Source organism: Salmo salar, chromosome ssa18 (genome assembly GCF_905237065.1).
Source record: "Salmo salar chromosome ssa18, Ssal_v3.1, whole genome shotgun sequence".
NCBI lineage: Eukaryota > Metazoa > Chordata > Actinopteri > Salmoniformes > Salmonidae > Salmo > Salmo salar.
The window spans coordinates 33,161,097-33,179,009 of record NC_059459.1 but is presented as its reverse complement, the minus strand read 5'-3'; the positions used below and the strand labels follow the sequence as shown (position 1 = coordinate 33,179,009).

Sequence of the window (17,913 nt, the reverse complement as noted above, 5' to 3'; positions counted from 1 at the left end):
CCTCACACTTGTGGCAGTGTCACAATATATGACATATTGTGTTGTGTCAATGCTGAAATCTATGTCTGGCCGTATTTTCACCACTGTTGTCTTTTCTCTCCCAACAGACGGACTTTGAGAAAGACGTTGACATCGCCTGTCGATCAGGTAACAACCAGATGGTGTCATATTCAATTAATGAGCTCATGATTACATTGCCTATTGAAATTAAAGCCCTAAAAAGAGGTTAGACACAATGGGGGTAAAAAACTACATAAAATAACTTCCCAGGTTGTGTAACAGCCCACTATCCACATTGGACACCTGCTGGCTTAATTATCAAAAAAGACCCATTTGATGTGAGAACAGGCCTGCATCCCAAATGGAACCCTATTCCCTATATAGTGCACTACTTTACCCATGGGCCCTGGTCACAGGTAGTCCACTATAAAGGGAATAGGGGTGCCATTTGGGACATAGACGAGGAGTGATAAGAGGAGGCTTCAGTGAAAAAAGAGAATTTGTTAGGTGTCAGAAAGCCGGCTAGCTTTCTGTGTGGGATGAAATGCATTGTTTGATATCAAAAGGAAGGGTAAGATAGAGTGGGAGAGTCGTGAATTTGAATAATAATGACTGCGCTTATCATTTTAAACATCCCTTTGTACTTGTTGTTCATTAACAAAATGGACGATGGGAAAGCATTGCACAGTAGCCCTGGTTTCATTGGTTTTTTTGATGACTCGTTTAAAGTATTGTGTTTTTAAGAGTATGCTGTGGTTTGATGTGAACATGTTGTGTTTTTAAGAGTATGCTGTGGTTTGATGTGAACATGTTGTGTTTTTAAGAGTATGCTGTGGTTTGATGTGAACATGTTGTGTTTTTAAGAGTATGCTGTGGTTTGATGTGAACATTGTGTTTTTAAGAGTATGCTGTGGTTTGATGTGAACATGTTGTGTTTTTAAGAGTATGCTGTGGTTTGATGTGAACATGTTGTGTTTTTAAGAGTATGCTGTGGTTTGATGTGAACATGTTGTGTTTTTAAGAGTATGCTGTGGTTTGATGTGAACATTGTGTTTTTAAGAGTATGCTGTGGTTTGATGTGAACATGTTGTGTTTTTAAGAGTATGCTGTGGTTTGATGTGAACATGTTGTGTTTTTAAGAGTATGCTGTGGTTTGATGTGAACATTGTGTTTTTAAGAGTATGCTGTGGTTTGATGTGAACATTGTGTTTTTAAGAGTATGCTGTGGTTTGATGTGAACATGTTGTGTTTTTAAGAGTATGCTGTGGTTTGATGTGAACATGTGTTTTTAAGGGTATGCTGTGGTTTGATGTGAACATGTTGTGTTTTTAAGAGTATGCTGTGGTTTGATGTGAACATGTTGTGTTGTTAAGAGTATGCTGTGGTTTGATGTGAACATGTTGTGTTTTTAAGGGTATGCTGTGGTTTGATGTGAACATGTTGTGTTTTTAAGAGTATGCTGTGGTTTGATGTGAACATGTTGTGTTTTTTAAGAGTATGCTGTGGTTTGATGTGAACATGTTGTGTTTTTAAGAGTATGCTGTGGTTTGATGTGAACATGTTGTGTTTTTAAGAGTATGCTGTGGTTTGATGTGAACATGTTGTGTTTTTAAGAGTATGCTGTGGTTTGATGTGAACATGTTGTGTTTTTAAGAGTGTGTAAGGTGTCCAATCACAAACACATATTTTGACCAATAGGTAAATGTTCATTGTGTAAGTACTCCTCTAACAAAACCAATGGTTCTAACCTCATGTCTCTATCATAATCCGTTCAAAATTTATTGGAGTTTTTACCCTTGTAGGATGGTCAAGATTTGGGTGACTAAATCAACGGAGGCCAGAGAAAAAAAGTGGTCTAAAATCTGGAAAATAGCATTGTGTCAAACAGGCTGGAGGCTGTGAGAGAATTAAGGCTAACTGACAGGCTTACCGTTGAACTCTACAGAAAGGATTACCAGTGAACGTGTCATCTTTCTTCTCAAATCCGGAGGACATAAAACAATAGATATTAAAATAGATGTTGATTTTGAGACATGACATATTTCATTTTAATGTGGAGTTCCTATTCTATTTGAAGACTTCTCACAAAAACATCTCTGTGAAATGTCAATGGAGCACTTTTTATTTTCAGCATTTTAAAAATGGCATTCAGCTCGTGTCATGCTAATTTAGCTATTTGCGACCCGCAGAAACAACTTGGAAGACGATGACCACAAAATATAAAAATCCTCACAAGTTTTGTCGAGAAATTATTATGGGATGTATTAGGTTACAAAATCTGACTTCTAGGATATAATGTTAATGATAGGTCAGAGAACGACCCCACTGAACCATTCAGAACATGAAGAATCATATTTGTCTTGGTCAAATGTATTTTACAACATAAGGAAGTGAAATCATAATGAATAAAGGTTTGATGTGTCTGTCTATATCTAGGAGATACACTATATATACAAAAGTATGTGGACACCCCTTTAAATTAGTGGAGTCAGCTAGTTCAGCCACACCCGTTGCTGACAGGTGAAAAAAACGAATCAAATCAAATTTTATTGGTCACATACACATGGTTAGCAGATGTTATTGTGAGGCGTCTGTTTCTCAAACTAGACACTAATGTACTTGTCCTCAAAAAAATTGATTTTCTTTCAAAAACAAGGGCAATTCTAAGTGACCCTAAATGTTTGAACGGCAGTGTATAATTACGCATGCTCTCACTGTGTAGCCTACTCCAAGTAGTCCAGAGGAGACTGATAAGACTGCTTTGATTTGGTGAACTGATAAAGGGAACATAGAATTTTAAGATTAGGCCTATAATTAGAATAGATCATTACAATAGAATGGCCCGCCCTGTTCTTCATTCACAATTGGTGATGACATAATTATTCATTGTTGGCTTCCCCTCACTCATCAACTCACCCATACTTTACTTCATTTATTTCATTTGTTGTTATATGTGTGAAATTAGTTTTGGTATAGTTTAGGTTCAGTTTTCAGGCAATTGTGGAGTGATTATCAGCTGGGCAGTGGAGTGGAGCAGGCCTTACTGTTGGGAGAAGGAGGGGCAACGGGGGAAAACCTTTCCAAAAAATGACATGGGAGCAGGCCTACTGTTGGGAGGAGGAGGGGCAACGGGGGAAAACCTTTCTAAAAAATGACATGCCTTGTTAAAACTGGTTCTAACTCTAGTTCTGTTGTTGATATTAAGACTTAAAGACTTAAACCATGGCAGAGTAATAGAAACATGTAGAAATCATCAGCAGTCAAAATGACTGCTTTAGCGGTTCTAGTGTTTAGGATAAAAGTAATGAATAAAAAGTCAAATCCAAATTCTGTTATCTATTGGGAATACTTTCTGGAATAACACCAGGAATACCTGTATATAGTAGGAATACATACCAAGAAACAATAATAACTGTGCCAAGAATATATACCAGGAATAATCCCTCGCCTGCCTGCCCATCCCTCTGGCCATGGAGTCATACCACCTCCACCTCCACCACCCCCTACCCCCTACCCCTCCACCCCCTCCTTCCTCTCTCTCTCTGCACCACTGTTTATCTCCCTGCTCCACTCTGTGGTGATTCAGGCTGAAAACAAAAAGGGAAGTGTTATGTTTTCTGTTTCTGGCCGTGCTGCGCTGCTCTGCTCTGGACACACACACACACACACACACACACACACACACACACACACACACACACACACACACACACACACACACACACACACACACACACACACACACACACACACACACACACACACACACTGCTGACCTTGTGTTCTCCTTGCAGCCTGTTGGTTTTCAAACAGGCAATTCCCCTGTGGAGGATTCAGGAGGCCAAGATTAAAATGTCCCCAAATGGCACCCTATTCCCTTCCTAGTGCACTACTTTTGACCAGGGCCAATAGGGACCAGCGCGCATAGAGCTCTCATCAAAAGTAGTGCACTATGTAGGGAATATGCTACCATTTGGGACGCAGACATCAGCTCTGCAGTGGTGGAGAGAAGCACAGAGAACAGCAGTACAGGCTGTTCTGTTCCCCCAAAACAGAGTTCTGACAAGGGAGCTTTAGAACAAAAAGCTAGCCTCTCCTGGTTATGTGTCTGGGGTTTTGGGGGTTTTCCAAGGTGAACCAAACCTTAATAAGATAAAAAGGTGTCGTAGGTATCTGGGATTTCAGGTCGAATTTGAGGAAAGTCCTCCTCAGAGGCTTGTCGGCTCTGTACTTAGTTATATCAGGAACGTCTAATACTCTATAGTGGCTCTTTTGAAGTAGTGTCCATGTGTCCTATTTGAAGAGATCGGTAGTCAAGGTTTGTCTATTTCTTCCCAGCAGTATGAGGAAATAGTAATTACACTGTAAAATGGGCACATCCGGTTCATTGTTTCATTTTGTCCTGGCATTATTATTTCAATTCTTTGTTTTTACATATATTCATGAAAAGGAAATGCAACAATGGTTTGAAATCAGAATGATTTAACATAAGCATACAATGAGAAATAAACAGATCATACAGAACAGACTGACATTAGTTCTCAGTATGGTGCATTCATTCCCCACTAACTCCTGTCTGTCAGTATGGTGCATTCATTCCCCACTAACTCCCCTGTCTGTCAGTATGGTGCATACATTCCCCACTAACTCCCCTGTCTGTCAGTATGGTGCATTCATTCCCTACTAACTCCTGTCTGTCAGTATGGTGCATTCATTCCCCACTAACTCCTGTCTGTCAGTATGGTGCATTCATTCCCCACTAACTCCTGTCTGTCAGTATGGTGCATTCATTCCCCACTAACTCACCTGTCTGTCAGTATGGTGCATTCATTCCCCACTAACTCCTGTCTGTCAGTATGGTGCATTCATTCCCCACTAACTCCTGTCTGTCAGTATGGTGCATTCATTCCCCACTAACTCCTGTCTGTCAGTATGGTGCATTCATTCCCCACTAACTCACCTGTCTGTCAGTATGGTGCATTCATTCCCCACTAACTCACCTGTCTGTCAGTATGGTGCATTCATTCCCCACTAACTCCCCTGTCTGTCAGTATGGTGCATTCATTCCCCACTAACTCCCCTGTCTGTCAGTATGGTGCATTCATTCCCTACTAACTCCTGTCTGTCAGTATGGTGCATTCATTCCCCACTAACTCCTGTCTGTCAGTATGGTGCATTCATTCCCCACTAACTCCTGTCTGTCAGTATGGTGCATTCATTCCCCACTAACTCCTGTCTGTCAGTATGGTGCATTCATTCCCCACTAACTCCTGTCTGTCAGTATGGTGCATTCATTCCCCACTAACTCCTGTCTGTCAGTATGGTGCATTCATTCCCCACTAACTCCTGTCTGTCAGTATGGTGCATTCATTCCCCCACTAACTCACCTGTCTGTCAGTATGGTGCATTCATTCCCCACTAACTCCAGTCTGTCAGTATGGTGCATTCATTCCCCACTAACTCACCTGTCTGTCAGTATGGTGCATTCATTCCCCAATAAGTCCCCTATCTGTCAGTATGGTGCATTCATTCCCCACTAACTCCCCTGTCTGTCAGTATGGTGCATTCATTCCCCACTAACTCATGTCTGTCAGTATGTTGCATTCATTCCACTAACCACCCTGTCTGTCAGTATGGTGCATTCATTCCCCACTAACTTCCCTGTCTGTCAGTATGGTGCATTCATTCCCCACTAACTCCTGTCTGTCAGTATGGTGCATTCATTCCCCACTAACTCCTGTCTGTCAGTATGGTGCATTCATTCCCCACTAACTCCTGTCTGTCAGTATGGTGCATTCATTCCCCACTAACTCACCTGTCTGTCAGTATGGTGCATTCATTCCCCACTAACTCACCTGTCTGTCAGTATGGTGCATTCATTCCCCACTAACTCCCCTGTCTGTCAGTATGGTGCATTCATTCCCCACTAACTCCCCTGTCTGTCAGTATGGTGCATTCATTCCCCACTAACTCCTGTCTGTCAGTATGGTGCATTCATTCCCCACTAACTCCTGTCTGTCAGTATGGTGCATTCATTCCCCACTAACTCCTGTCTGTCAGTATGGTGCATTCATTCCCCCACTAACTCCTGTCTGTCAGTATGGTGCATTCATTCCCCACTAACTCCTGTCTGTCAGTATGGTGCATTCATTCCCCACTAACTCCTATCTGTCAGTATGGTGCATTCATTCCCCCACTAACTCCCCTGTCTGTCAGTATGGTGCATTCATTCCCCACTAACTCCTGTCTGTCAGTATGGTGCATTCATTCCCCCACTAACTCCTGTCTGTCAGTATGGTGCATTCATTCCCCCACTAAGTCCCCTATCTGTCAGTATGGTGCATTCATTCCCCACTAACTCCCCTGTCTGTCAGTATGGTGCATTCATTCCCCACTAACTCATGTCTGTCAGTATGTTGCATTCATTCCACTAACCACCCTGTCTGTCAGTATGGTGCATTCATTCCCCACTAACTCCCCTGTCTGTCAGTATGGTGCATTCATTCCCCACTAACTCCTGTCTGTCAGTATGGTGCATTCATTCCCCACTAACTCACCTGTCTGTCAGTATGGTGCATTCATTCTCCACTAACTCCTGTCTGTCCGTATGGTGCATTCATTCCCCACTAACTCCTGTCTGTCAGTATGGTGTATTCATTCCACTAACTCCCCTGTCTGTCAGTATGGTGCATTCATTCCCCACTAACTCACCTGTCTGTCAGTATGGTGCATTCATTCCCCACTAACTCCTGTCTGTCAGTATGGTGCATTCATTCCCCACTAACTCCTGTCTGTCAGTATGGTGCATTCATTCCCCACTAACTCCTGTCTGTCAGTATGGTGCATTCATTCCCCACTAACTCACCTGTCTGTCAGTATGGTGCATTCATTCCCCACTAACTCACCTGTCTGTCAGTATGGTGCATTCATTCCCCACTAACTCCCCTGTCTGTCAGTATGGTGCATTCATTCCCCACTAACTCCCCTGTCTGTCAGTATGGTGCATTCATTCCCTACTAACTCCTGTCTGTCAGTATGGTGCATTCATTCCCCACTAACTCCTGTCTGTCAGTATGGTGCATTCATTCCCCACTAACTCCTGTCTGTCAGTATGGTGCATTCATTCCCCACTAACTCCTGTCTGTCAGTATGGTGCATTCATTCCCCACTAACTCCTGTCTGTCAGTATGGTGCATTCATTCCCCACTAACTCCTATCTGTCAGTATGGTGCATTCATTCCCCACTAACTCCCCTGTCTGTCAGTATGGTGCATTCATTCCCCACTAACTCCTGTCTGTCAGTATGGTGCATTCATTCCCCACTAACTCCTGTCTGTCAGTATGGTGCATTCATTCCCCACTAACTCCCCTGTCTGTCAGTATGGTGCATTCATTCCCCACTAACTCCTGTCTGTCAGTATGGTGCATTCATTCCCCACTAACTCCTGTCTGTCAGTATGGTGCATTCATTCCCCACTAACTCACCTGTCTGTCAGTATGGTGCATTCATTCCCCACTAACTCCTGTCTGTCAGTATGGTGCATTCATTCCCCACTAACTCACCTGTCTGTCAGTATGGTGCATTCATTCCCCACTAACTCCTGTCTGTCAGTATGGTGCATTCATTCCCCACTAACTCACCTGTCTGTCAGTATGGTGCATTCATTCCCCACTAAGTCCCCTATCTGTCAGTATGGTGCATTCATTCCCCACTAACTCCCCTGTCTGTCAGTATGGTGCATTCATTCCCCACTAACTCATGTCTGTCAGTATGTTGCATTCATTCCACTAACCACCCTGTCTGTCAGTATGGTGCATTCATTCCACTAACCACCCTGTCTGTCAGTATGGTGCATTCATTCCCCACTAACTCCTGTCTGTCAGTATGGTGCATTCATTCCCCACTAACTCACCTGTCTGTCAGTATGGTGCATTCATTCCCCACTAACTCCTGTCTGTCCGTATGGTGCATTCATTCCCCACTAACTCCCCTGTCGTCAGTATGGTGCATTCATTCCCCACTAACTCCCCTGTCTGTCAGTATGGTGCATTCATTCCCCACTAACTCCCCTGTCTGTCAGTATGGTGCATTCATTCCACTAAACACCATGTCTGTCAGTATGGTGCATTCATTCCCCACTACCTCCCCTGTCTGTCAGTATGGTGCATTCATTCCACTAACCACCCTGTCTGTCAGCATGGTGCATTCATTCCCCACGAACTCCCCTGTCTGTCAGTATGGTGCATTCATTCCACTAACCACCCTGTCTGTCAGTATGGTGCATTCATTCCACTAACCACCCTGTCTGTCAGTATGTTGCATTCATTCCACTAACCACCCTGTCTGTCAGTATGGTGCATTCATTCCCCACTAATTCCCCTGTCTGTCAGTATGGTCCATTCATTCCACTAACTCCCCTGTCTGTCAGTATGGTCCATTCATTCCCCACTAACTCCCCTGTCTGTCAGTATGGTCCATTCATTCCCCACTAACTCCCCTGTCTGTCAGTATGGTCCATTCATTCCACTAACTCCCCTGTCTGTCAGTATGGTCCATTCATTCCCCACTAACTCCTGTCTGTCAGTATGGTGTATTCATTCCACTAACTCCCCTGTCTGTCAGTATGGTGCATTCATTCCCCACTAACTCCCCTGTCTCTCCAGTATGGTGCATTAATTCCCCACTAACTCCCCTGTCTCTCCAGTATGGTGCATTCATTCCCCACTAACTCCCCTGTCTCTCCAGTATGGTGCATTCATTCCCCACTAACTCCCCTGTCTCTCCAGTATGGTGCATTCATTCCCCACTAACTCCCCTGTCTCTCCAGTATGGTGCATTCATTCCACTAACTCCCCTGTCTCTCCAGTATGGTGCATTCATTCCACTAACTCCCCTGTCTTTCCAGTATGGTGCATTCATTCCCCACTAACTCCCCTGTCTCTCCAGTATGGTGCATTCATTCCACTAACTCCCCTGTCTGTCTGTATGGTGCATTCATTCCACTAACTCCCCTGTCTCTCCAGTATGGTGCATTCATTCCCCACTAACTCCCCTGTCTCTCCAGTATGGTGCATTCATTCCACTAACTCCCCTGTCTCTCCAGTATGGTGCATTCATTCCAGTAACTCCCCTGTCTCTCCAGTATGGTGCATTCATTCCACTAACTCCCCTGTCTCTCCAGTATGGTGCATTCATTCCACTAACTCCCCTGTCTCTCCATGATGGTGCATTCATTCCCCACTAACTCCCCTGTCTCTCCAGTATGGTGCATTCATTCCACTAACTCCCCTGTCTCTCCAGTATGGTGCATTCATTCCCCACTAACTCCCCTGTCTCTCCAGTATGGTGCATTCATTCCCCACTAACTCACCTGTCTCTCCAGTATGGTGCATTCATTCCACTAACTCCCCTGTCTCTCCAGTATGGTGCATTCATTCCACTAACTCCCTTGTCTCTCCAGTATGGTGCATTCATTCCCCACTAACTCCCCTGTCTCTCCAGTATGGTGCATTCATTCCACTAACTCCCCTGTCTCTCCAGTATGGTGCATTCATTCCACTAACCACCCTGTCTGTCAGTATGGTGCATTCATTCCACTAACTCCCCTGTCTCTCCAGTATGGTGCATTCATTCCACTAACTCCCCTGTCTCTCCAGTATGGTGCATTCATTCCCCACTAACTCCCCTGTCTGTCTGTATGGTGCATTCATTCCACTAACTCCCCTGTCTGTCTGTATGGTGCATTCATTCCCCACTAACTCCCCTGTCTCTCCAGTATGGTGCATTCATTCCCCACTAACTCCCCTGTCTCTCCAGTATGGTGCATTCATTCCCCACTAACTCCCCTGTCTGTCAGTATGGTGCATTCATTCCACTAACTCCCCTGTCTCTCCAGCATGGTGCATTCATTCCACCAACTCCCCTGTCTTCTCCAGTATGGTGCATTCATTCCACTAACTCCCCTGTCTCTCCAGTATGGTGCATTCATTCCCCACTAACTCCCCTGTCTGTCAGTATGGTGCATTCATTCCACTAACTCCCCTGTCTCTCCAGTATGGTGCATTCATTCCCCACTAACTCCCCTGTCTCTCCAGTATGGTGCATTCATTCCCCACTAACTCCCCTGTCTCTCCAGTATGGTGCATTCATTCCCCACTAACTCCCCTGTCTGTCAGTATGGTGCATTCATTCCACTAACTCCCCTGTCTCTCCAGTATGGTGCATTCATTCCACTAACTCCCCTGTCTCTCCAGTATGGTGCATTCATTCCCCACTAACTCCCCTGTCTCTCCAGTATGGTGCATTCATTCCCCACTAACTCCCCTGTCTGTCAGTGTGGTGCATTCATTCCACTAACCATCCTGTCTGTCAGTATGGTGCATTCATTCCCCACTAACTCCCCTTTCTCTCCTCTCCACAGCTCTCCACAAAGACATGGGCTCTTGCCGCGCGGCGACCATCACCGGCACCCTATCCCGCATCTCTCTGAATGACGAGGAGGATGAGAAGGGTCCCGAGGGGCTCAACTACTCCACCTTACCCGGCAACATCATCTCTAAGGTGATGATCCAGCAGCCCGGCATGCACATGGGCCCCATGGGCGACATGGGTGAGGGCTGCCTGGGCGACAGCGTGTCCGACATGCGCCGCACCGTCTACCTGTGCACCGATGATGCTCTCCGTCAGTCCGACCAGGATATGGGCGGGCACGGCGGGATGGGCAGTGGCCACGACATGGGCAGCATGGGCGGTATGGGTGGTATGGGCGTACATTCACCCCAAGGCCAGATGATGGAGACAGACTACATCGTGATGCCACGGGCTTCGGCGGCAGCAGCAGGATCTGGGAACTGTAACACACTTCCCACTCTCCTGAAGGACGATAGCTCCACCAAGATGAACATGGGCCTGGGCCTGGGCATGGGAGATACGCTGCCCCACGATAGGATGATGCAACACTACAAGATGGCACCGGACTTCAACATGAGCCCAACGGGGATGGGCGGGATTGGGGTCATGGAGCACATGAACATGGGGGTGAACATGGATCAGAACCTGCAGCAGCAGTACGGGTCAGGAGGAGGACAGGAACACATGCAGCAGAACCTGCCCTTTGAACCCCGAACCGCTGTCAAGAACTTCCTGGCTGAGATGGAAGAGACTGGAGGGCTGTCGAGGAGCGAGACGGGATCCACCATATCCATGAGCTCTTTAGAGGTAGGCTGGAGTGGAGAAGACTGTTGAAGTGTTGGTTTAACCTTAGAGGCAGGCTGGAGTGGAGAAGACTGTTGAAGTGTTGGTTTAACCTTAGAGGCAGGCTGGAGTGGAGAAGACTGTTGAAGTGTTGGTTTAACCTTAGAGGCAGGCTGGAGTGGAGAAGACTGTTGAAGTGTTGGTTTAACCTTAGAGGCAGGCTGGAGTGGAGAAGACTGTTGAAGTGTTGGTTTAACCTTAGAGGCAGGCTGGAGTGGAGAAGACTGTTGAAGTGTTGGTTTGACCTTAGAGACAGGCTGGAGTGGAGAAGACTGTTGAAGTGTTGGTTTGACCTTAGAGGCAGGCTGGAGTGGAGAAGACTGTTGAAGTGTTGGTTTGACCTTAGAGGCAGGCTGGAGTGGAGAAGACTGTTGAAGTGTTGGTTTGACCTTAGAGGCAGGCTGGAGTGGAGAAAACTGTTGAAGTGTTGGTTTGACCTTAGAGGCAGGCTGGAGTGGAGAAGACTGTTGAAGTGTTGGTTTAAGTAAATAAAGGTTTTGTTTGTTGTTGTGTTCCAGTGAGAAATTGTGGCATAGGTAAATACAGAATTAATTTGTAGCTGTGTTCGATTGTCACGTTGTTGCCGTAAAATTAAATGGGCTTATTTTGTCATGGTTAGAATGTTATTTAGTGTTCATAAATATAATTAGAATTTCTATAGTATTCAGAAGTTAATGACCCCTCATGTTAACAGACTGTCTAATTATCTGCAATATGTTTGTTTTGTCTTTAGAGAAGAAAATCGCGCTACCAAGATCTGGACTTTGAAGTAAGTAAACTTACTGGTTGGCAAAGTGCATGCTTCAGGCTTTTGTTGTTACACTGAGCATTTGTGTTTGCCCTACCCTTTAATTTACTACTGTTGTTACACTGAGCATTTGTGTTTCCCCTACCCTTTAATTTTACTACTACGTTGTGTAGCACTTAAGCTTATTGGAGTAACATGGTTTTGACACAAAACAGATTTATTGATGTGTGGCGTAGTTAAGGTAAAAGCAACGCTGTCAATCTAAACCCGTACAGGGCAGCCAGCAAATCTCACCTGCTCTCATGCTGTTCCCCCTCCATCTCCTACATACATCCGTTGGCTATGAGTTGATTTGAAAACTGTTACGCTTTATAAAGTCACATGCACATTTCACACCTAACTTTTGCACTTTTTCTATGGAAAATATGACATTGGCTGACAGCCCAAGACACAAATGTCTCACACCACTTTTGTGGGTTTATTCCATTTCTCCATAACATTTTCTGCATAAATGCGAAAGGTAGATTTGATAATAAAATTGGCCATAAATTATATGTAATTACTCAACTGGCTTACATTATATGCAAAAAATCCTTAAAAGACATTGGCCCATTAGGCTTGCCGTAGTACCAGTGGCAGATGAAATGCCATTCAGAAAGGTGAACGGGTTGGAGAGGATAATACATTGCATTATAATCTCCATCCTATTATTGGCTTTGATTTCCAAACCAAAACCAACCCCTTGCCATTGCAGAAAGTCATGCACACCAGGAAAAGACACATGGAGCTGTTCCAAGAACTGAATCAGAAATTTCAAACCCTGGATCGATTTCAAGACATACCAAATATGGGCAGCATGGTGAGTAATAATACCACGAACAGGAAATCAGCAGTAACAGGAAATGGCGAAGGGCAGAGGGAGATGATTGGTCAGCGGTCGTCTGTTGTAGACCAATTACAGAGCTGGAGAAGATCCAGGTGGGGTGATTGGTCGAAGCTGGTGGTTGTCGACCAATTAGAGTACAAAACAAGATAATGTCAGGATAGATAGTATTTTTTAGATGTCCATCCGCTCAGCAGCACACATAGTGAGCCATTGAGCAAATGAACAGATTCAGTGACATGGCCCTATACCGAACAGGCCTGCCAGCTGCTACTGGTGAGTGGTCCAGTGACATGGCCCTATACCTAACAGGCCTGCCAGCTGCTACTGGTGAGGGGTCCAGTGACATGGCCCTATACCTAACAGGCCTGCCAGCTGCTACTGGTGAGGGGTCCAGTGACATGGCCCTATACCTAACAGGCCTGCCAGCTGCTACTGGTGAGGGGTCCAGTGACATGGCCCTATACCTAACAGGCCTGCCAGCTGCTACTGGTGAGGGGTCCAGTGACATGGCCCTATACCTAACAGGCCTGCCAGCTGCTACTGGTGAGGGGTCCAGTGACATGGCCCTATACCTAACAGGCCTGCCAGCTGCTACTGGTGATGGGGGGGACGACTAGTCTCTAGTTGAGAGACTCTGTCTGAGAGAGGGTAGGCATTATCTCATTTAGGCAGTCTGCAGATTCACTGTCTCTTTCTCAGTTAATCTTTCCACATTTCCTTGTATCCTATCTCCTCGCCTCCTTCTCAACCATATTGAAGGAGAAGGTTCAAGGTCTCTCCACCCGGACAAGGATGCAAGGAATCGAGAAAAGGATCCTGCTTGGCGTTCTTTACCACCACCAGGCAAATTGAGGGGGTGGCAAGGTTAAGACTATGTATCATAGATGTATTGAAAAGAGCCACTGTGAGATGGTTGTCTGTCGTGGTAGTCCATCTGAATTAGAGTGCATCCATTCAAATTCAGATGTGTATCAGTCCAGACACCGGACATGATCAGTCAGGATTGATCACTTCTGAGTGAATGCTTTCTGCATTGCTTTCTGCACTGTATCCTGGGAATAGTATACAGACAGAAATTGGCCTGTTGTCCAAAACACACTCAGGCCTATTGTTGTGTGAGAATAGTGTCAGCTCTGCGGCATGCAAGTAGGCAGGCAGGCAGTTAGCCCCTCGGCCTGCCATGTCATGTAATCCTCTCTCTCTTCTCTCACATTTCAATCAGCCCCACTGCACAGTGTAAATCTCTGCTTGTTGCTTAGTAACCACCACAAGGACATTTATATAGAAAACTACATCCCTTTGTTTTTCTTTTTTTCTGGAATAAATGTACTGCAGTGCTGGCTGGGCTGGCTGAATAAATGTACTGCAGTGCTGGCTGGGCTGGCTGAATAAATGTACTGCAGTGCTGGCTGGGCTGGCTGAATAAATGTACTGCAGTGCTGGCTGGGCTGGCTGAATAAATGTACTGCAGTGCTGGCTGGGCTGGCTGAATAAATGTACTGCAGTGCTGGCTGGGCTGGCTGAATAAATGTACTGCAGTGCTGGCTGTGCTGGCTGAATAAATGTACTGCAGTGCTGGCTGGGCTGGCTGAACAAATGTACTGCAGTGCTGGCTGGGCTGGCTGAACAAATGTACTGCAGTGCTGGCTGGGCTGACTGAACAAATGTACTGCAGTGCTGGCTGGGCTGGCTGAACAAATGTACTGCAGTGCTGGCTGGGCTGGCTGAACAAATGTACTGCAGTGCTGGCTGGGCTTGCTGAATAAATGTACTGCAGTGCTGGCTGGGCTGGCTGAATAAATGTACTGCAGTGCTGGCTGAATAAATGTACTGCAGTGCTGGCTGGGCTGGCCGAATAAATGTAATGCAGTGCTGGCTGGACTGGCTGATTAAATGTACTGCAGTGCTGGCTGGGCTGGCTGATTAAATGTACTGCAGTGCTGGCTGGGCTGGCTGATTAAATGTACTGCAGTGCTGGCTGGGCTGGCTGATTAAATGTACTGCAGTGCTGGCTAGGCTTGCTGAATAGCTGGCAGGCTCCAGAGCTACAGACAACATTAGTGACCATTGTGTATTCCCTGACTGCATAGTAACGGCTCCGATAGCTCGCTGCCCTATTTGCCTCCCTACTAGTCTCTTTGTGAGTGTCAGTGAGAGTACATCCAGATTATGGGAACAGAACGGCACACAGTCAGACACAGTGGAAGCTCGTCCTCCAGTCCGTCTTCACCGTTATTCAGCTAGAAGGGAACGCACTATTCATTTGAATTCTTCCATGATACAGCCTAACCATATTATTCACATTTGACATACTTATCATTACCTTTTGTTACTTACACTTCTCATAGAACCATTACACCATTAATATGCTCTACCAGAACATTAGTTGAGGAGATCAATGCATAGAGGCAGTACAGCATGATTCAAAGTCTCTGCATAATCCATTGTTTGGCTACACTTTATAATAACTTTCATGGATAATCCATTATAACGTTCATATTAATGTTTATAAATGTTTTAAAGTGATGAAATTCAAATGTATTTCTAAACAGTTTATTCATGCTTATTCATTAAAGTTATTATTAACCAATGTTACCCAATGTTTAAGAGAAAGAAGAACCGTGAACTGTAACCAGTGACAGTGTGGCATGCTCCCTTCTAAGTAATAACCCTCACATATCCCTGTTATATATATATATCCCTGACCCTATCCTATATATTACATATAAAGTACATATGGTATAACATATTGGAACAATTTATAGTGAACCATGTTTAGTGACTGTAAGGCATGCTACCTGCTATGTCCTGCTATGTCCCTGTCCATATCTGCTGCTAACCTGTCCCTGTCCTCCCAAGGACAAGGCCATGGCCAACAAGAACCCCTGGGAGAGCTACAACCCAGCCTGTGAGTACCAGAACTACGCCAGTATGAATGCACTAGACCCTGATCCCAAGGACTCTCTGGAGATGACCGCAGCAGAGTGGGAGAAGTGTGTCAATCTCCCCTTAGACGTCCAGGAAGGAGACTTCCAGACAGAGGTCTGATCTGATCTGATCTGATCTAAACAAACCAGGAAATGAGTCCAAAATGGCACCCTATTCCCAATGAAGTGCACTACTTATGACCAGGTCCTATAGGCCTCTTTTTCACCAGTACCCATAGGGCTCTTTTGAACAGGACTCATAGGGCTCTGGTCAAAAGTAGTGCACTATATAGGGAATAGGGTGACATTTTGGATGCACTCCAGGAAGGAGACTTCCAGGAAGTGAAAACCAGGAAGAGGATAACCAGGAGAAAAATGATAACCAGGACATGGAGGAAAGGGGAAAGGATGTATTTTGCACTGAAAAAATGGACAGACTGTCCTAACAGCCTTGGCCTAGTACATATCTGGATTCTAAAGGAGTATGACAAGGACATGATGTGCCAATACCATTTAAGAGGAAAACACAGAGGACAGGAGGAAAAAATACAACAAAAAATACAACAAAAATCATCAGTGTTACTTTTTGTATTCTCACTAGTGTACTTAGTGCAGCGGGCCAGCCAGGTGGGTGTACAATATTTACCATCATGTGTTTCAGAGTACCCATGGTAAGAAGAATTGGTTTCAAAAAGGTGAAAATCTTTCTAGATGAAAAAACCTCAAAAGCTAAATGAAGACATAATACCATGTCGATCCCAGCTTCGTTGGATCCAGTTTTAGATTTCACAAAACTGGACCCTGGAAGCACAATGTATATATTTATGCAGGTTTTTAAAAAGTTTATAACAAGTCTGTTTGGCCATTACTATACTTTTTACTTTATAATATAAAAAATATATATGAGCGAGAGTGGCAGGCAAAGAGGATTTTTCTGTCATATAAAAATGAATGTTTGTCAAAGCTACATTCTTCATTGCTTTAAATGCAATAAAGGTAATACTCACTTTTTTATGAATAATATATTTCACAAACTTTAATACTGCAGAATCTTGCTTGAAGACTCTCGGCTAAAACTCTCTCATCTGCAGCCCTGTATAAAATATTTAAAAATGAAAAATGTTGTATGGTGTAAATAAACTTTTGTCTACATATGTTTTACTTGTGCCAATTTATTTTAATGAGAAAAAAATGCCAACTTGATCAAGCGTTATAGCGTTATAAAATGTTAACATTTGAACAAGGAATGTAAATAAAAGAGGAAATATGTTCGTACAGCTTCAGAGAACGTGTCAAGTCTATCTGGTGGTCATGCCTTTGTCAGATGTATTGCTCTTTAAACCAACAGGTTCTCCTCAGAAGCCCCGTTTATACCTTGTGCTAGCATGCGTGCTTTGTTCTGATCTTTTCCACATTCTGATTGTGCCCAAATTGTTTGACAGGTGTAGACATTTAAAAGACGCATTGTGATCTTATTGTGATCAGATCTTCCTGACCAATTCCAGAGGTAGTCAGGGTGCATTGTGTCTGGATATCTTACAAGTGTAGACAGATCTAAAGTCATTGACAGGTGGCATGATTGACTTATGGCACAATATGTCTTAAAATAAATGCATGTATCTTATTTAGAAAAAATATTTGTGAAATAATTTCCATACAAGAATACTTGTTTACATTGCAGACACTGTGGATGGATCAGGGACATTTAATACCATGTGTAGATGCCACAAACCTTGATCAGATAGTGATTGTATCATATTGATCAGATCACGAAACCTACATGCTAGTGCAAGGTGTAAACAAGGCTTATTAAGATGTATTCCATCTGGTTCTGCCATCTTTGCTTTACTTTTGACCTTCCATTAACAAACCCACATTAGGTTGGACAGAACGAACAGAACAGACAGAACGTACATGTGAAATGAAAGAAGTTAGGGTTACACTTCACACAATATTCCATCCATATCGTGGAAGTTCAGCGTGATAGAAATGTAAAGGCAATGTATCCAGCGTTAGCGGAGACTTGGAAAGGGGGATACCTAGTCAGTTGTCCAACTGAATGTATTCAACTGAAATGTGTCTTCTGCATTTAACCCAA

General features: G+C 44.4%; 1 protein-coding gene across 11 annotated transcripts in view; it reads left to right on the top strand.

The window, feature by feature from the left end:
• Window positions 1-16,976, top strand: part of LOC106560286 (adhesion G protein-coupled receptor B3) — a 366,901-nt gene extending 349,925 nt beyond the window's left edge. For 9 of the 11 annotated variants that reach the window (XM_045701052.1, XM_045701060.1, XM_045701057.1 and 6 more), the window contains 5 exons: window positions 108-147; window positions 10,422-11,218; window positions 11,988-12,023; window positions 12,757-12,861; window positions 15,748-16,976. In XM_045701052.1, the coding sequence (XP_045557008.1) occupies window positions 108-147; window positions 10,422-11,218; window positions 11,988-12,023; window positions 12,757-12,861; window positions 15,748-15,936 (1,167 nt within the window). In that variant the 3' untranslated portion in view covers window positions 15,937-16,976. The remainder of the gene's footprint in view (window positions 1-107; window positions 148-10,421; window positions 11,219-11,987; window positions 12,024-12,756; window positions 12,862-15,747) is intronic. The other 2 variants (XM_045701056.1, XM_045701059.1) reach the window with 1 other exon arrangement.
• Window positions 16,977-17,913: the final 937 nt, after the last annotated feature.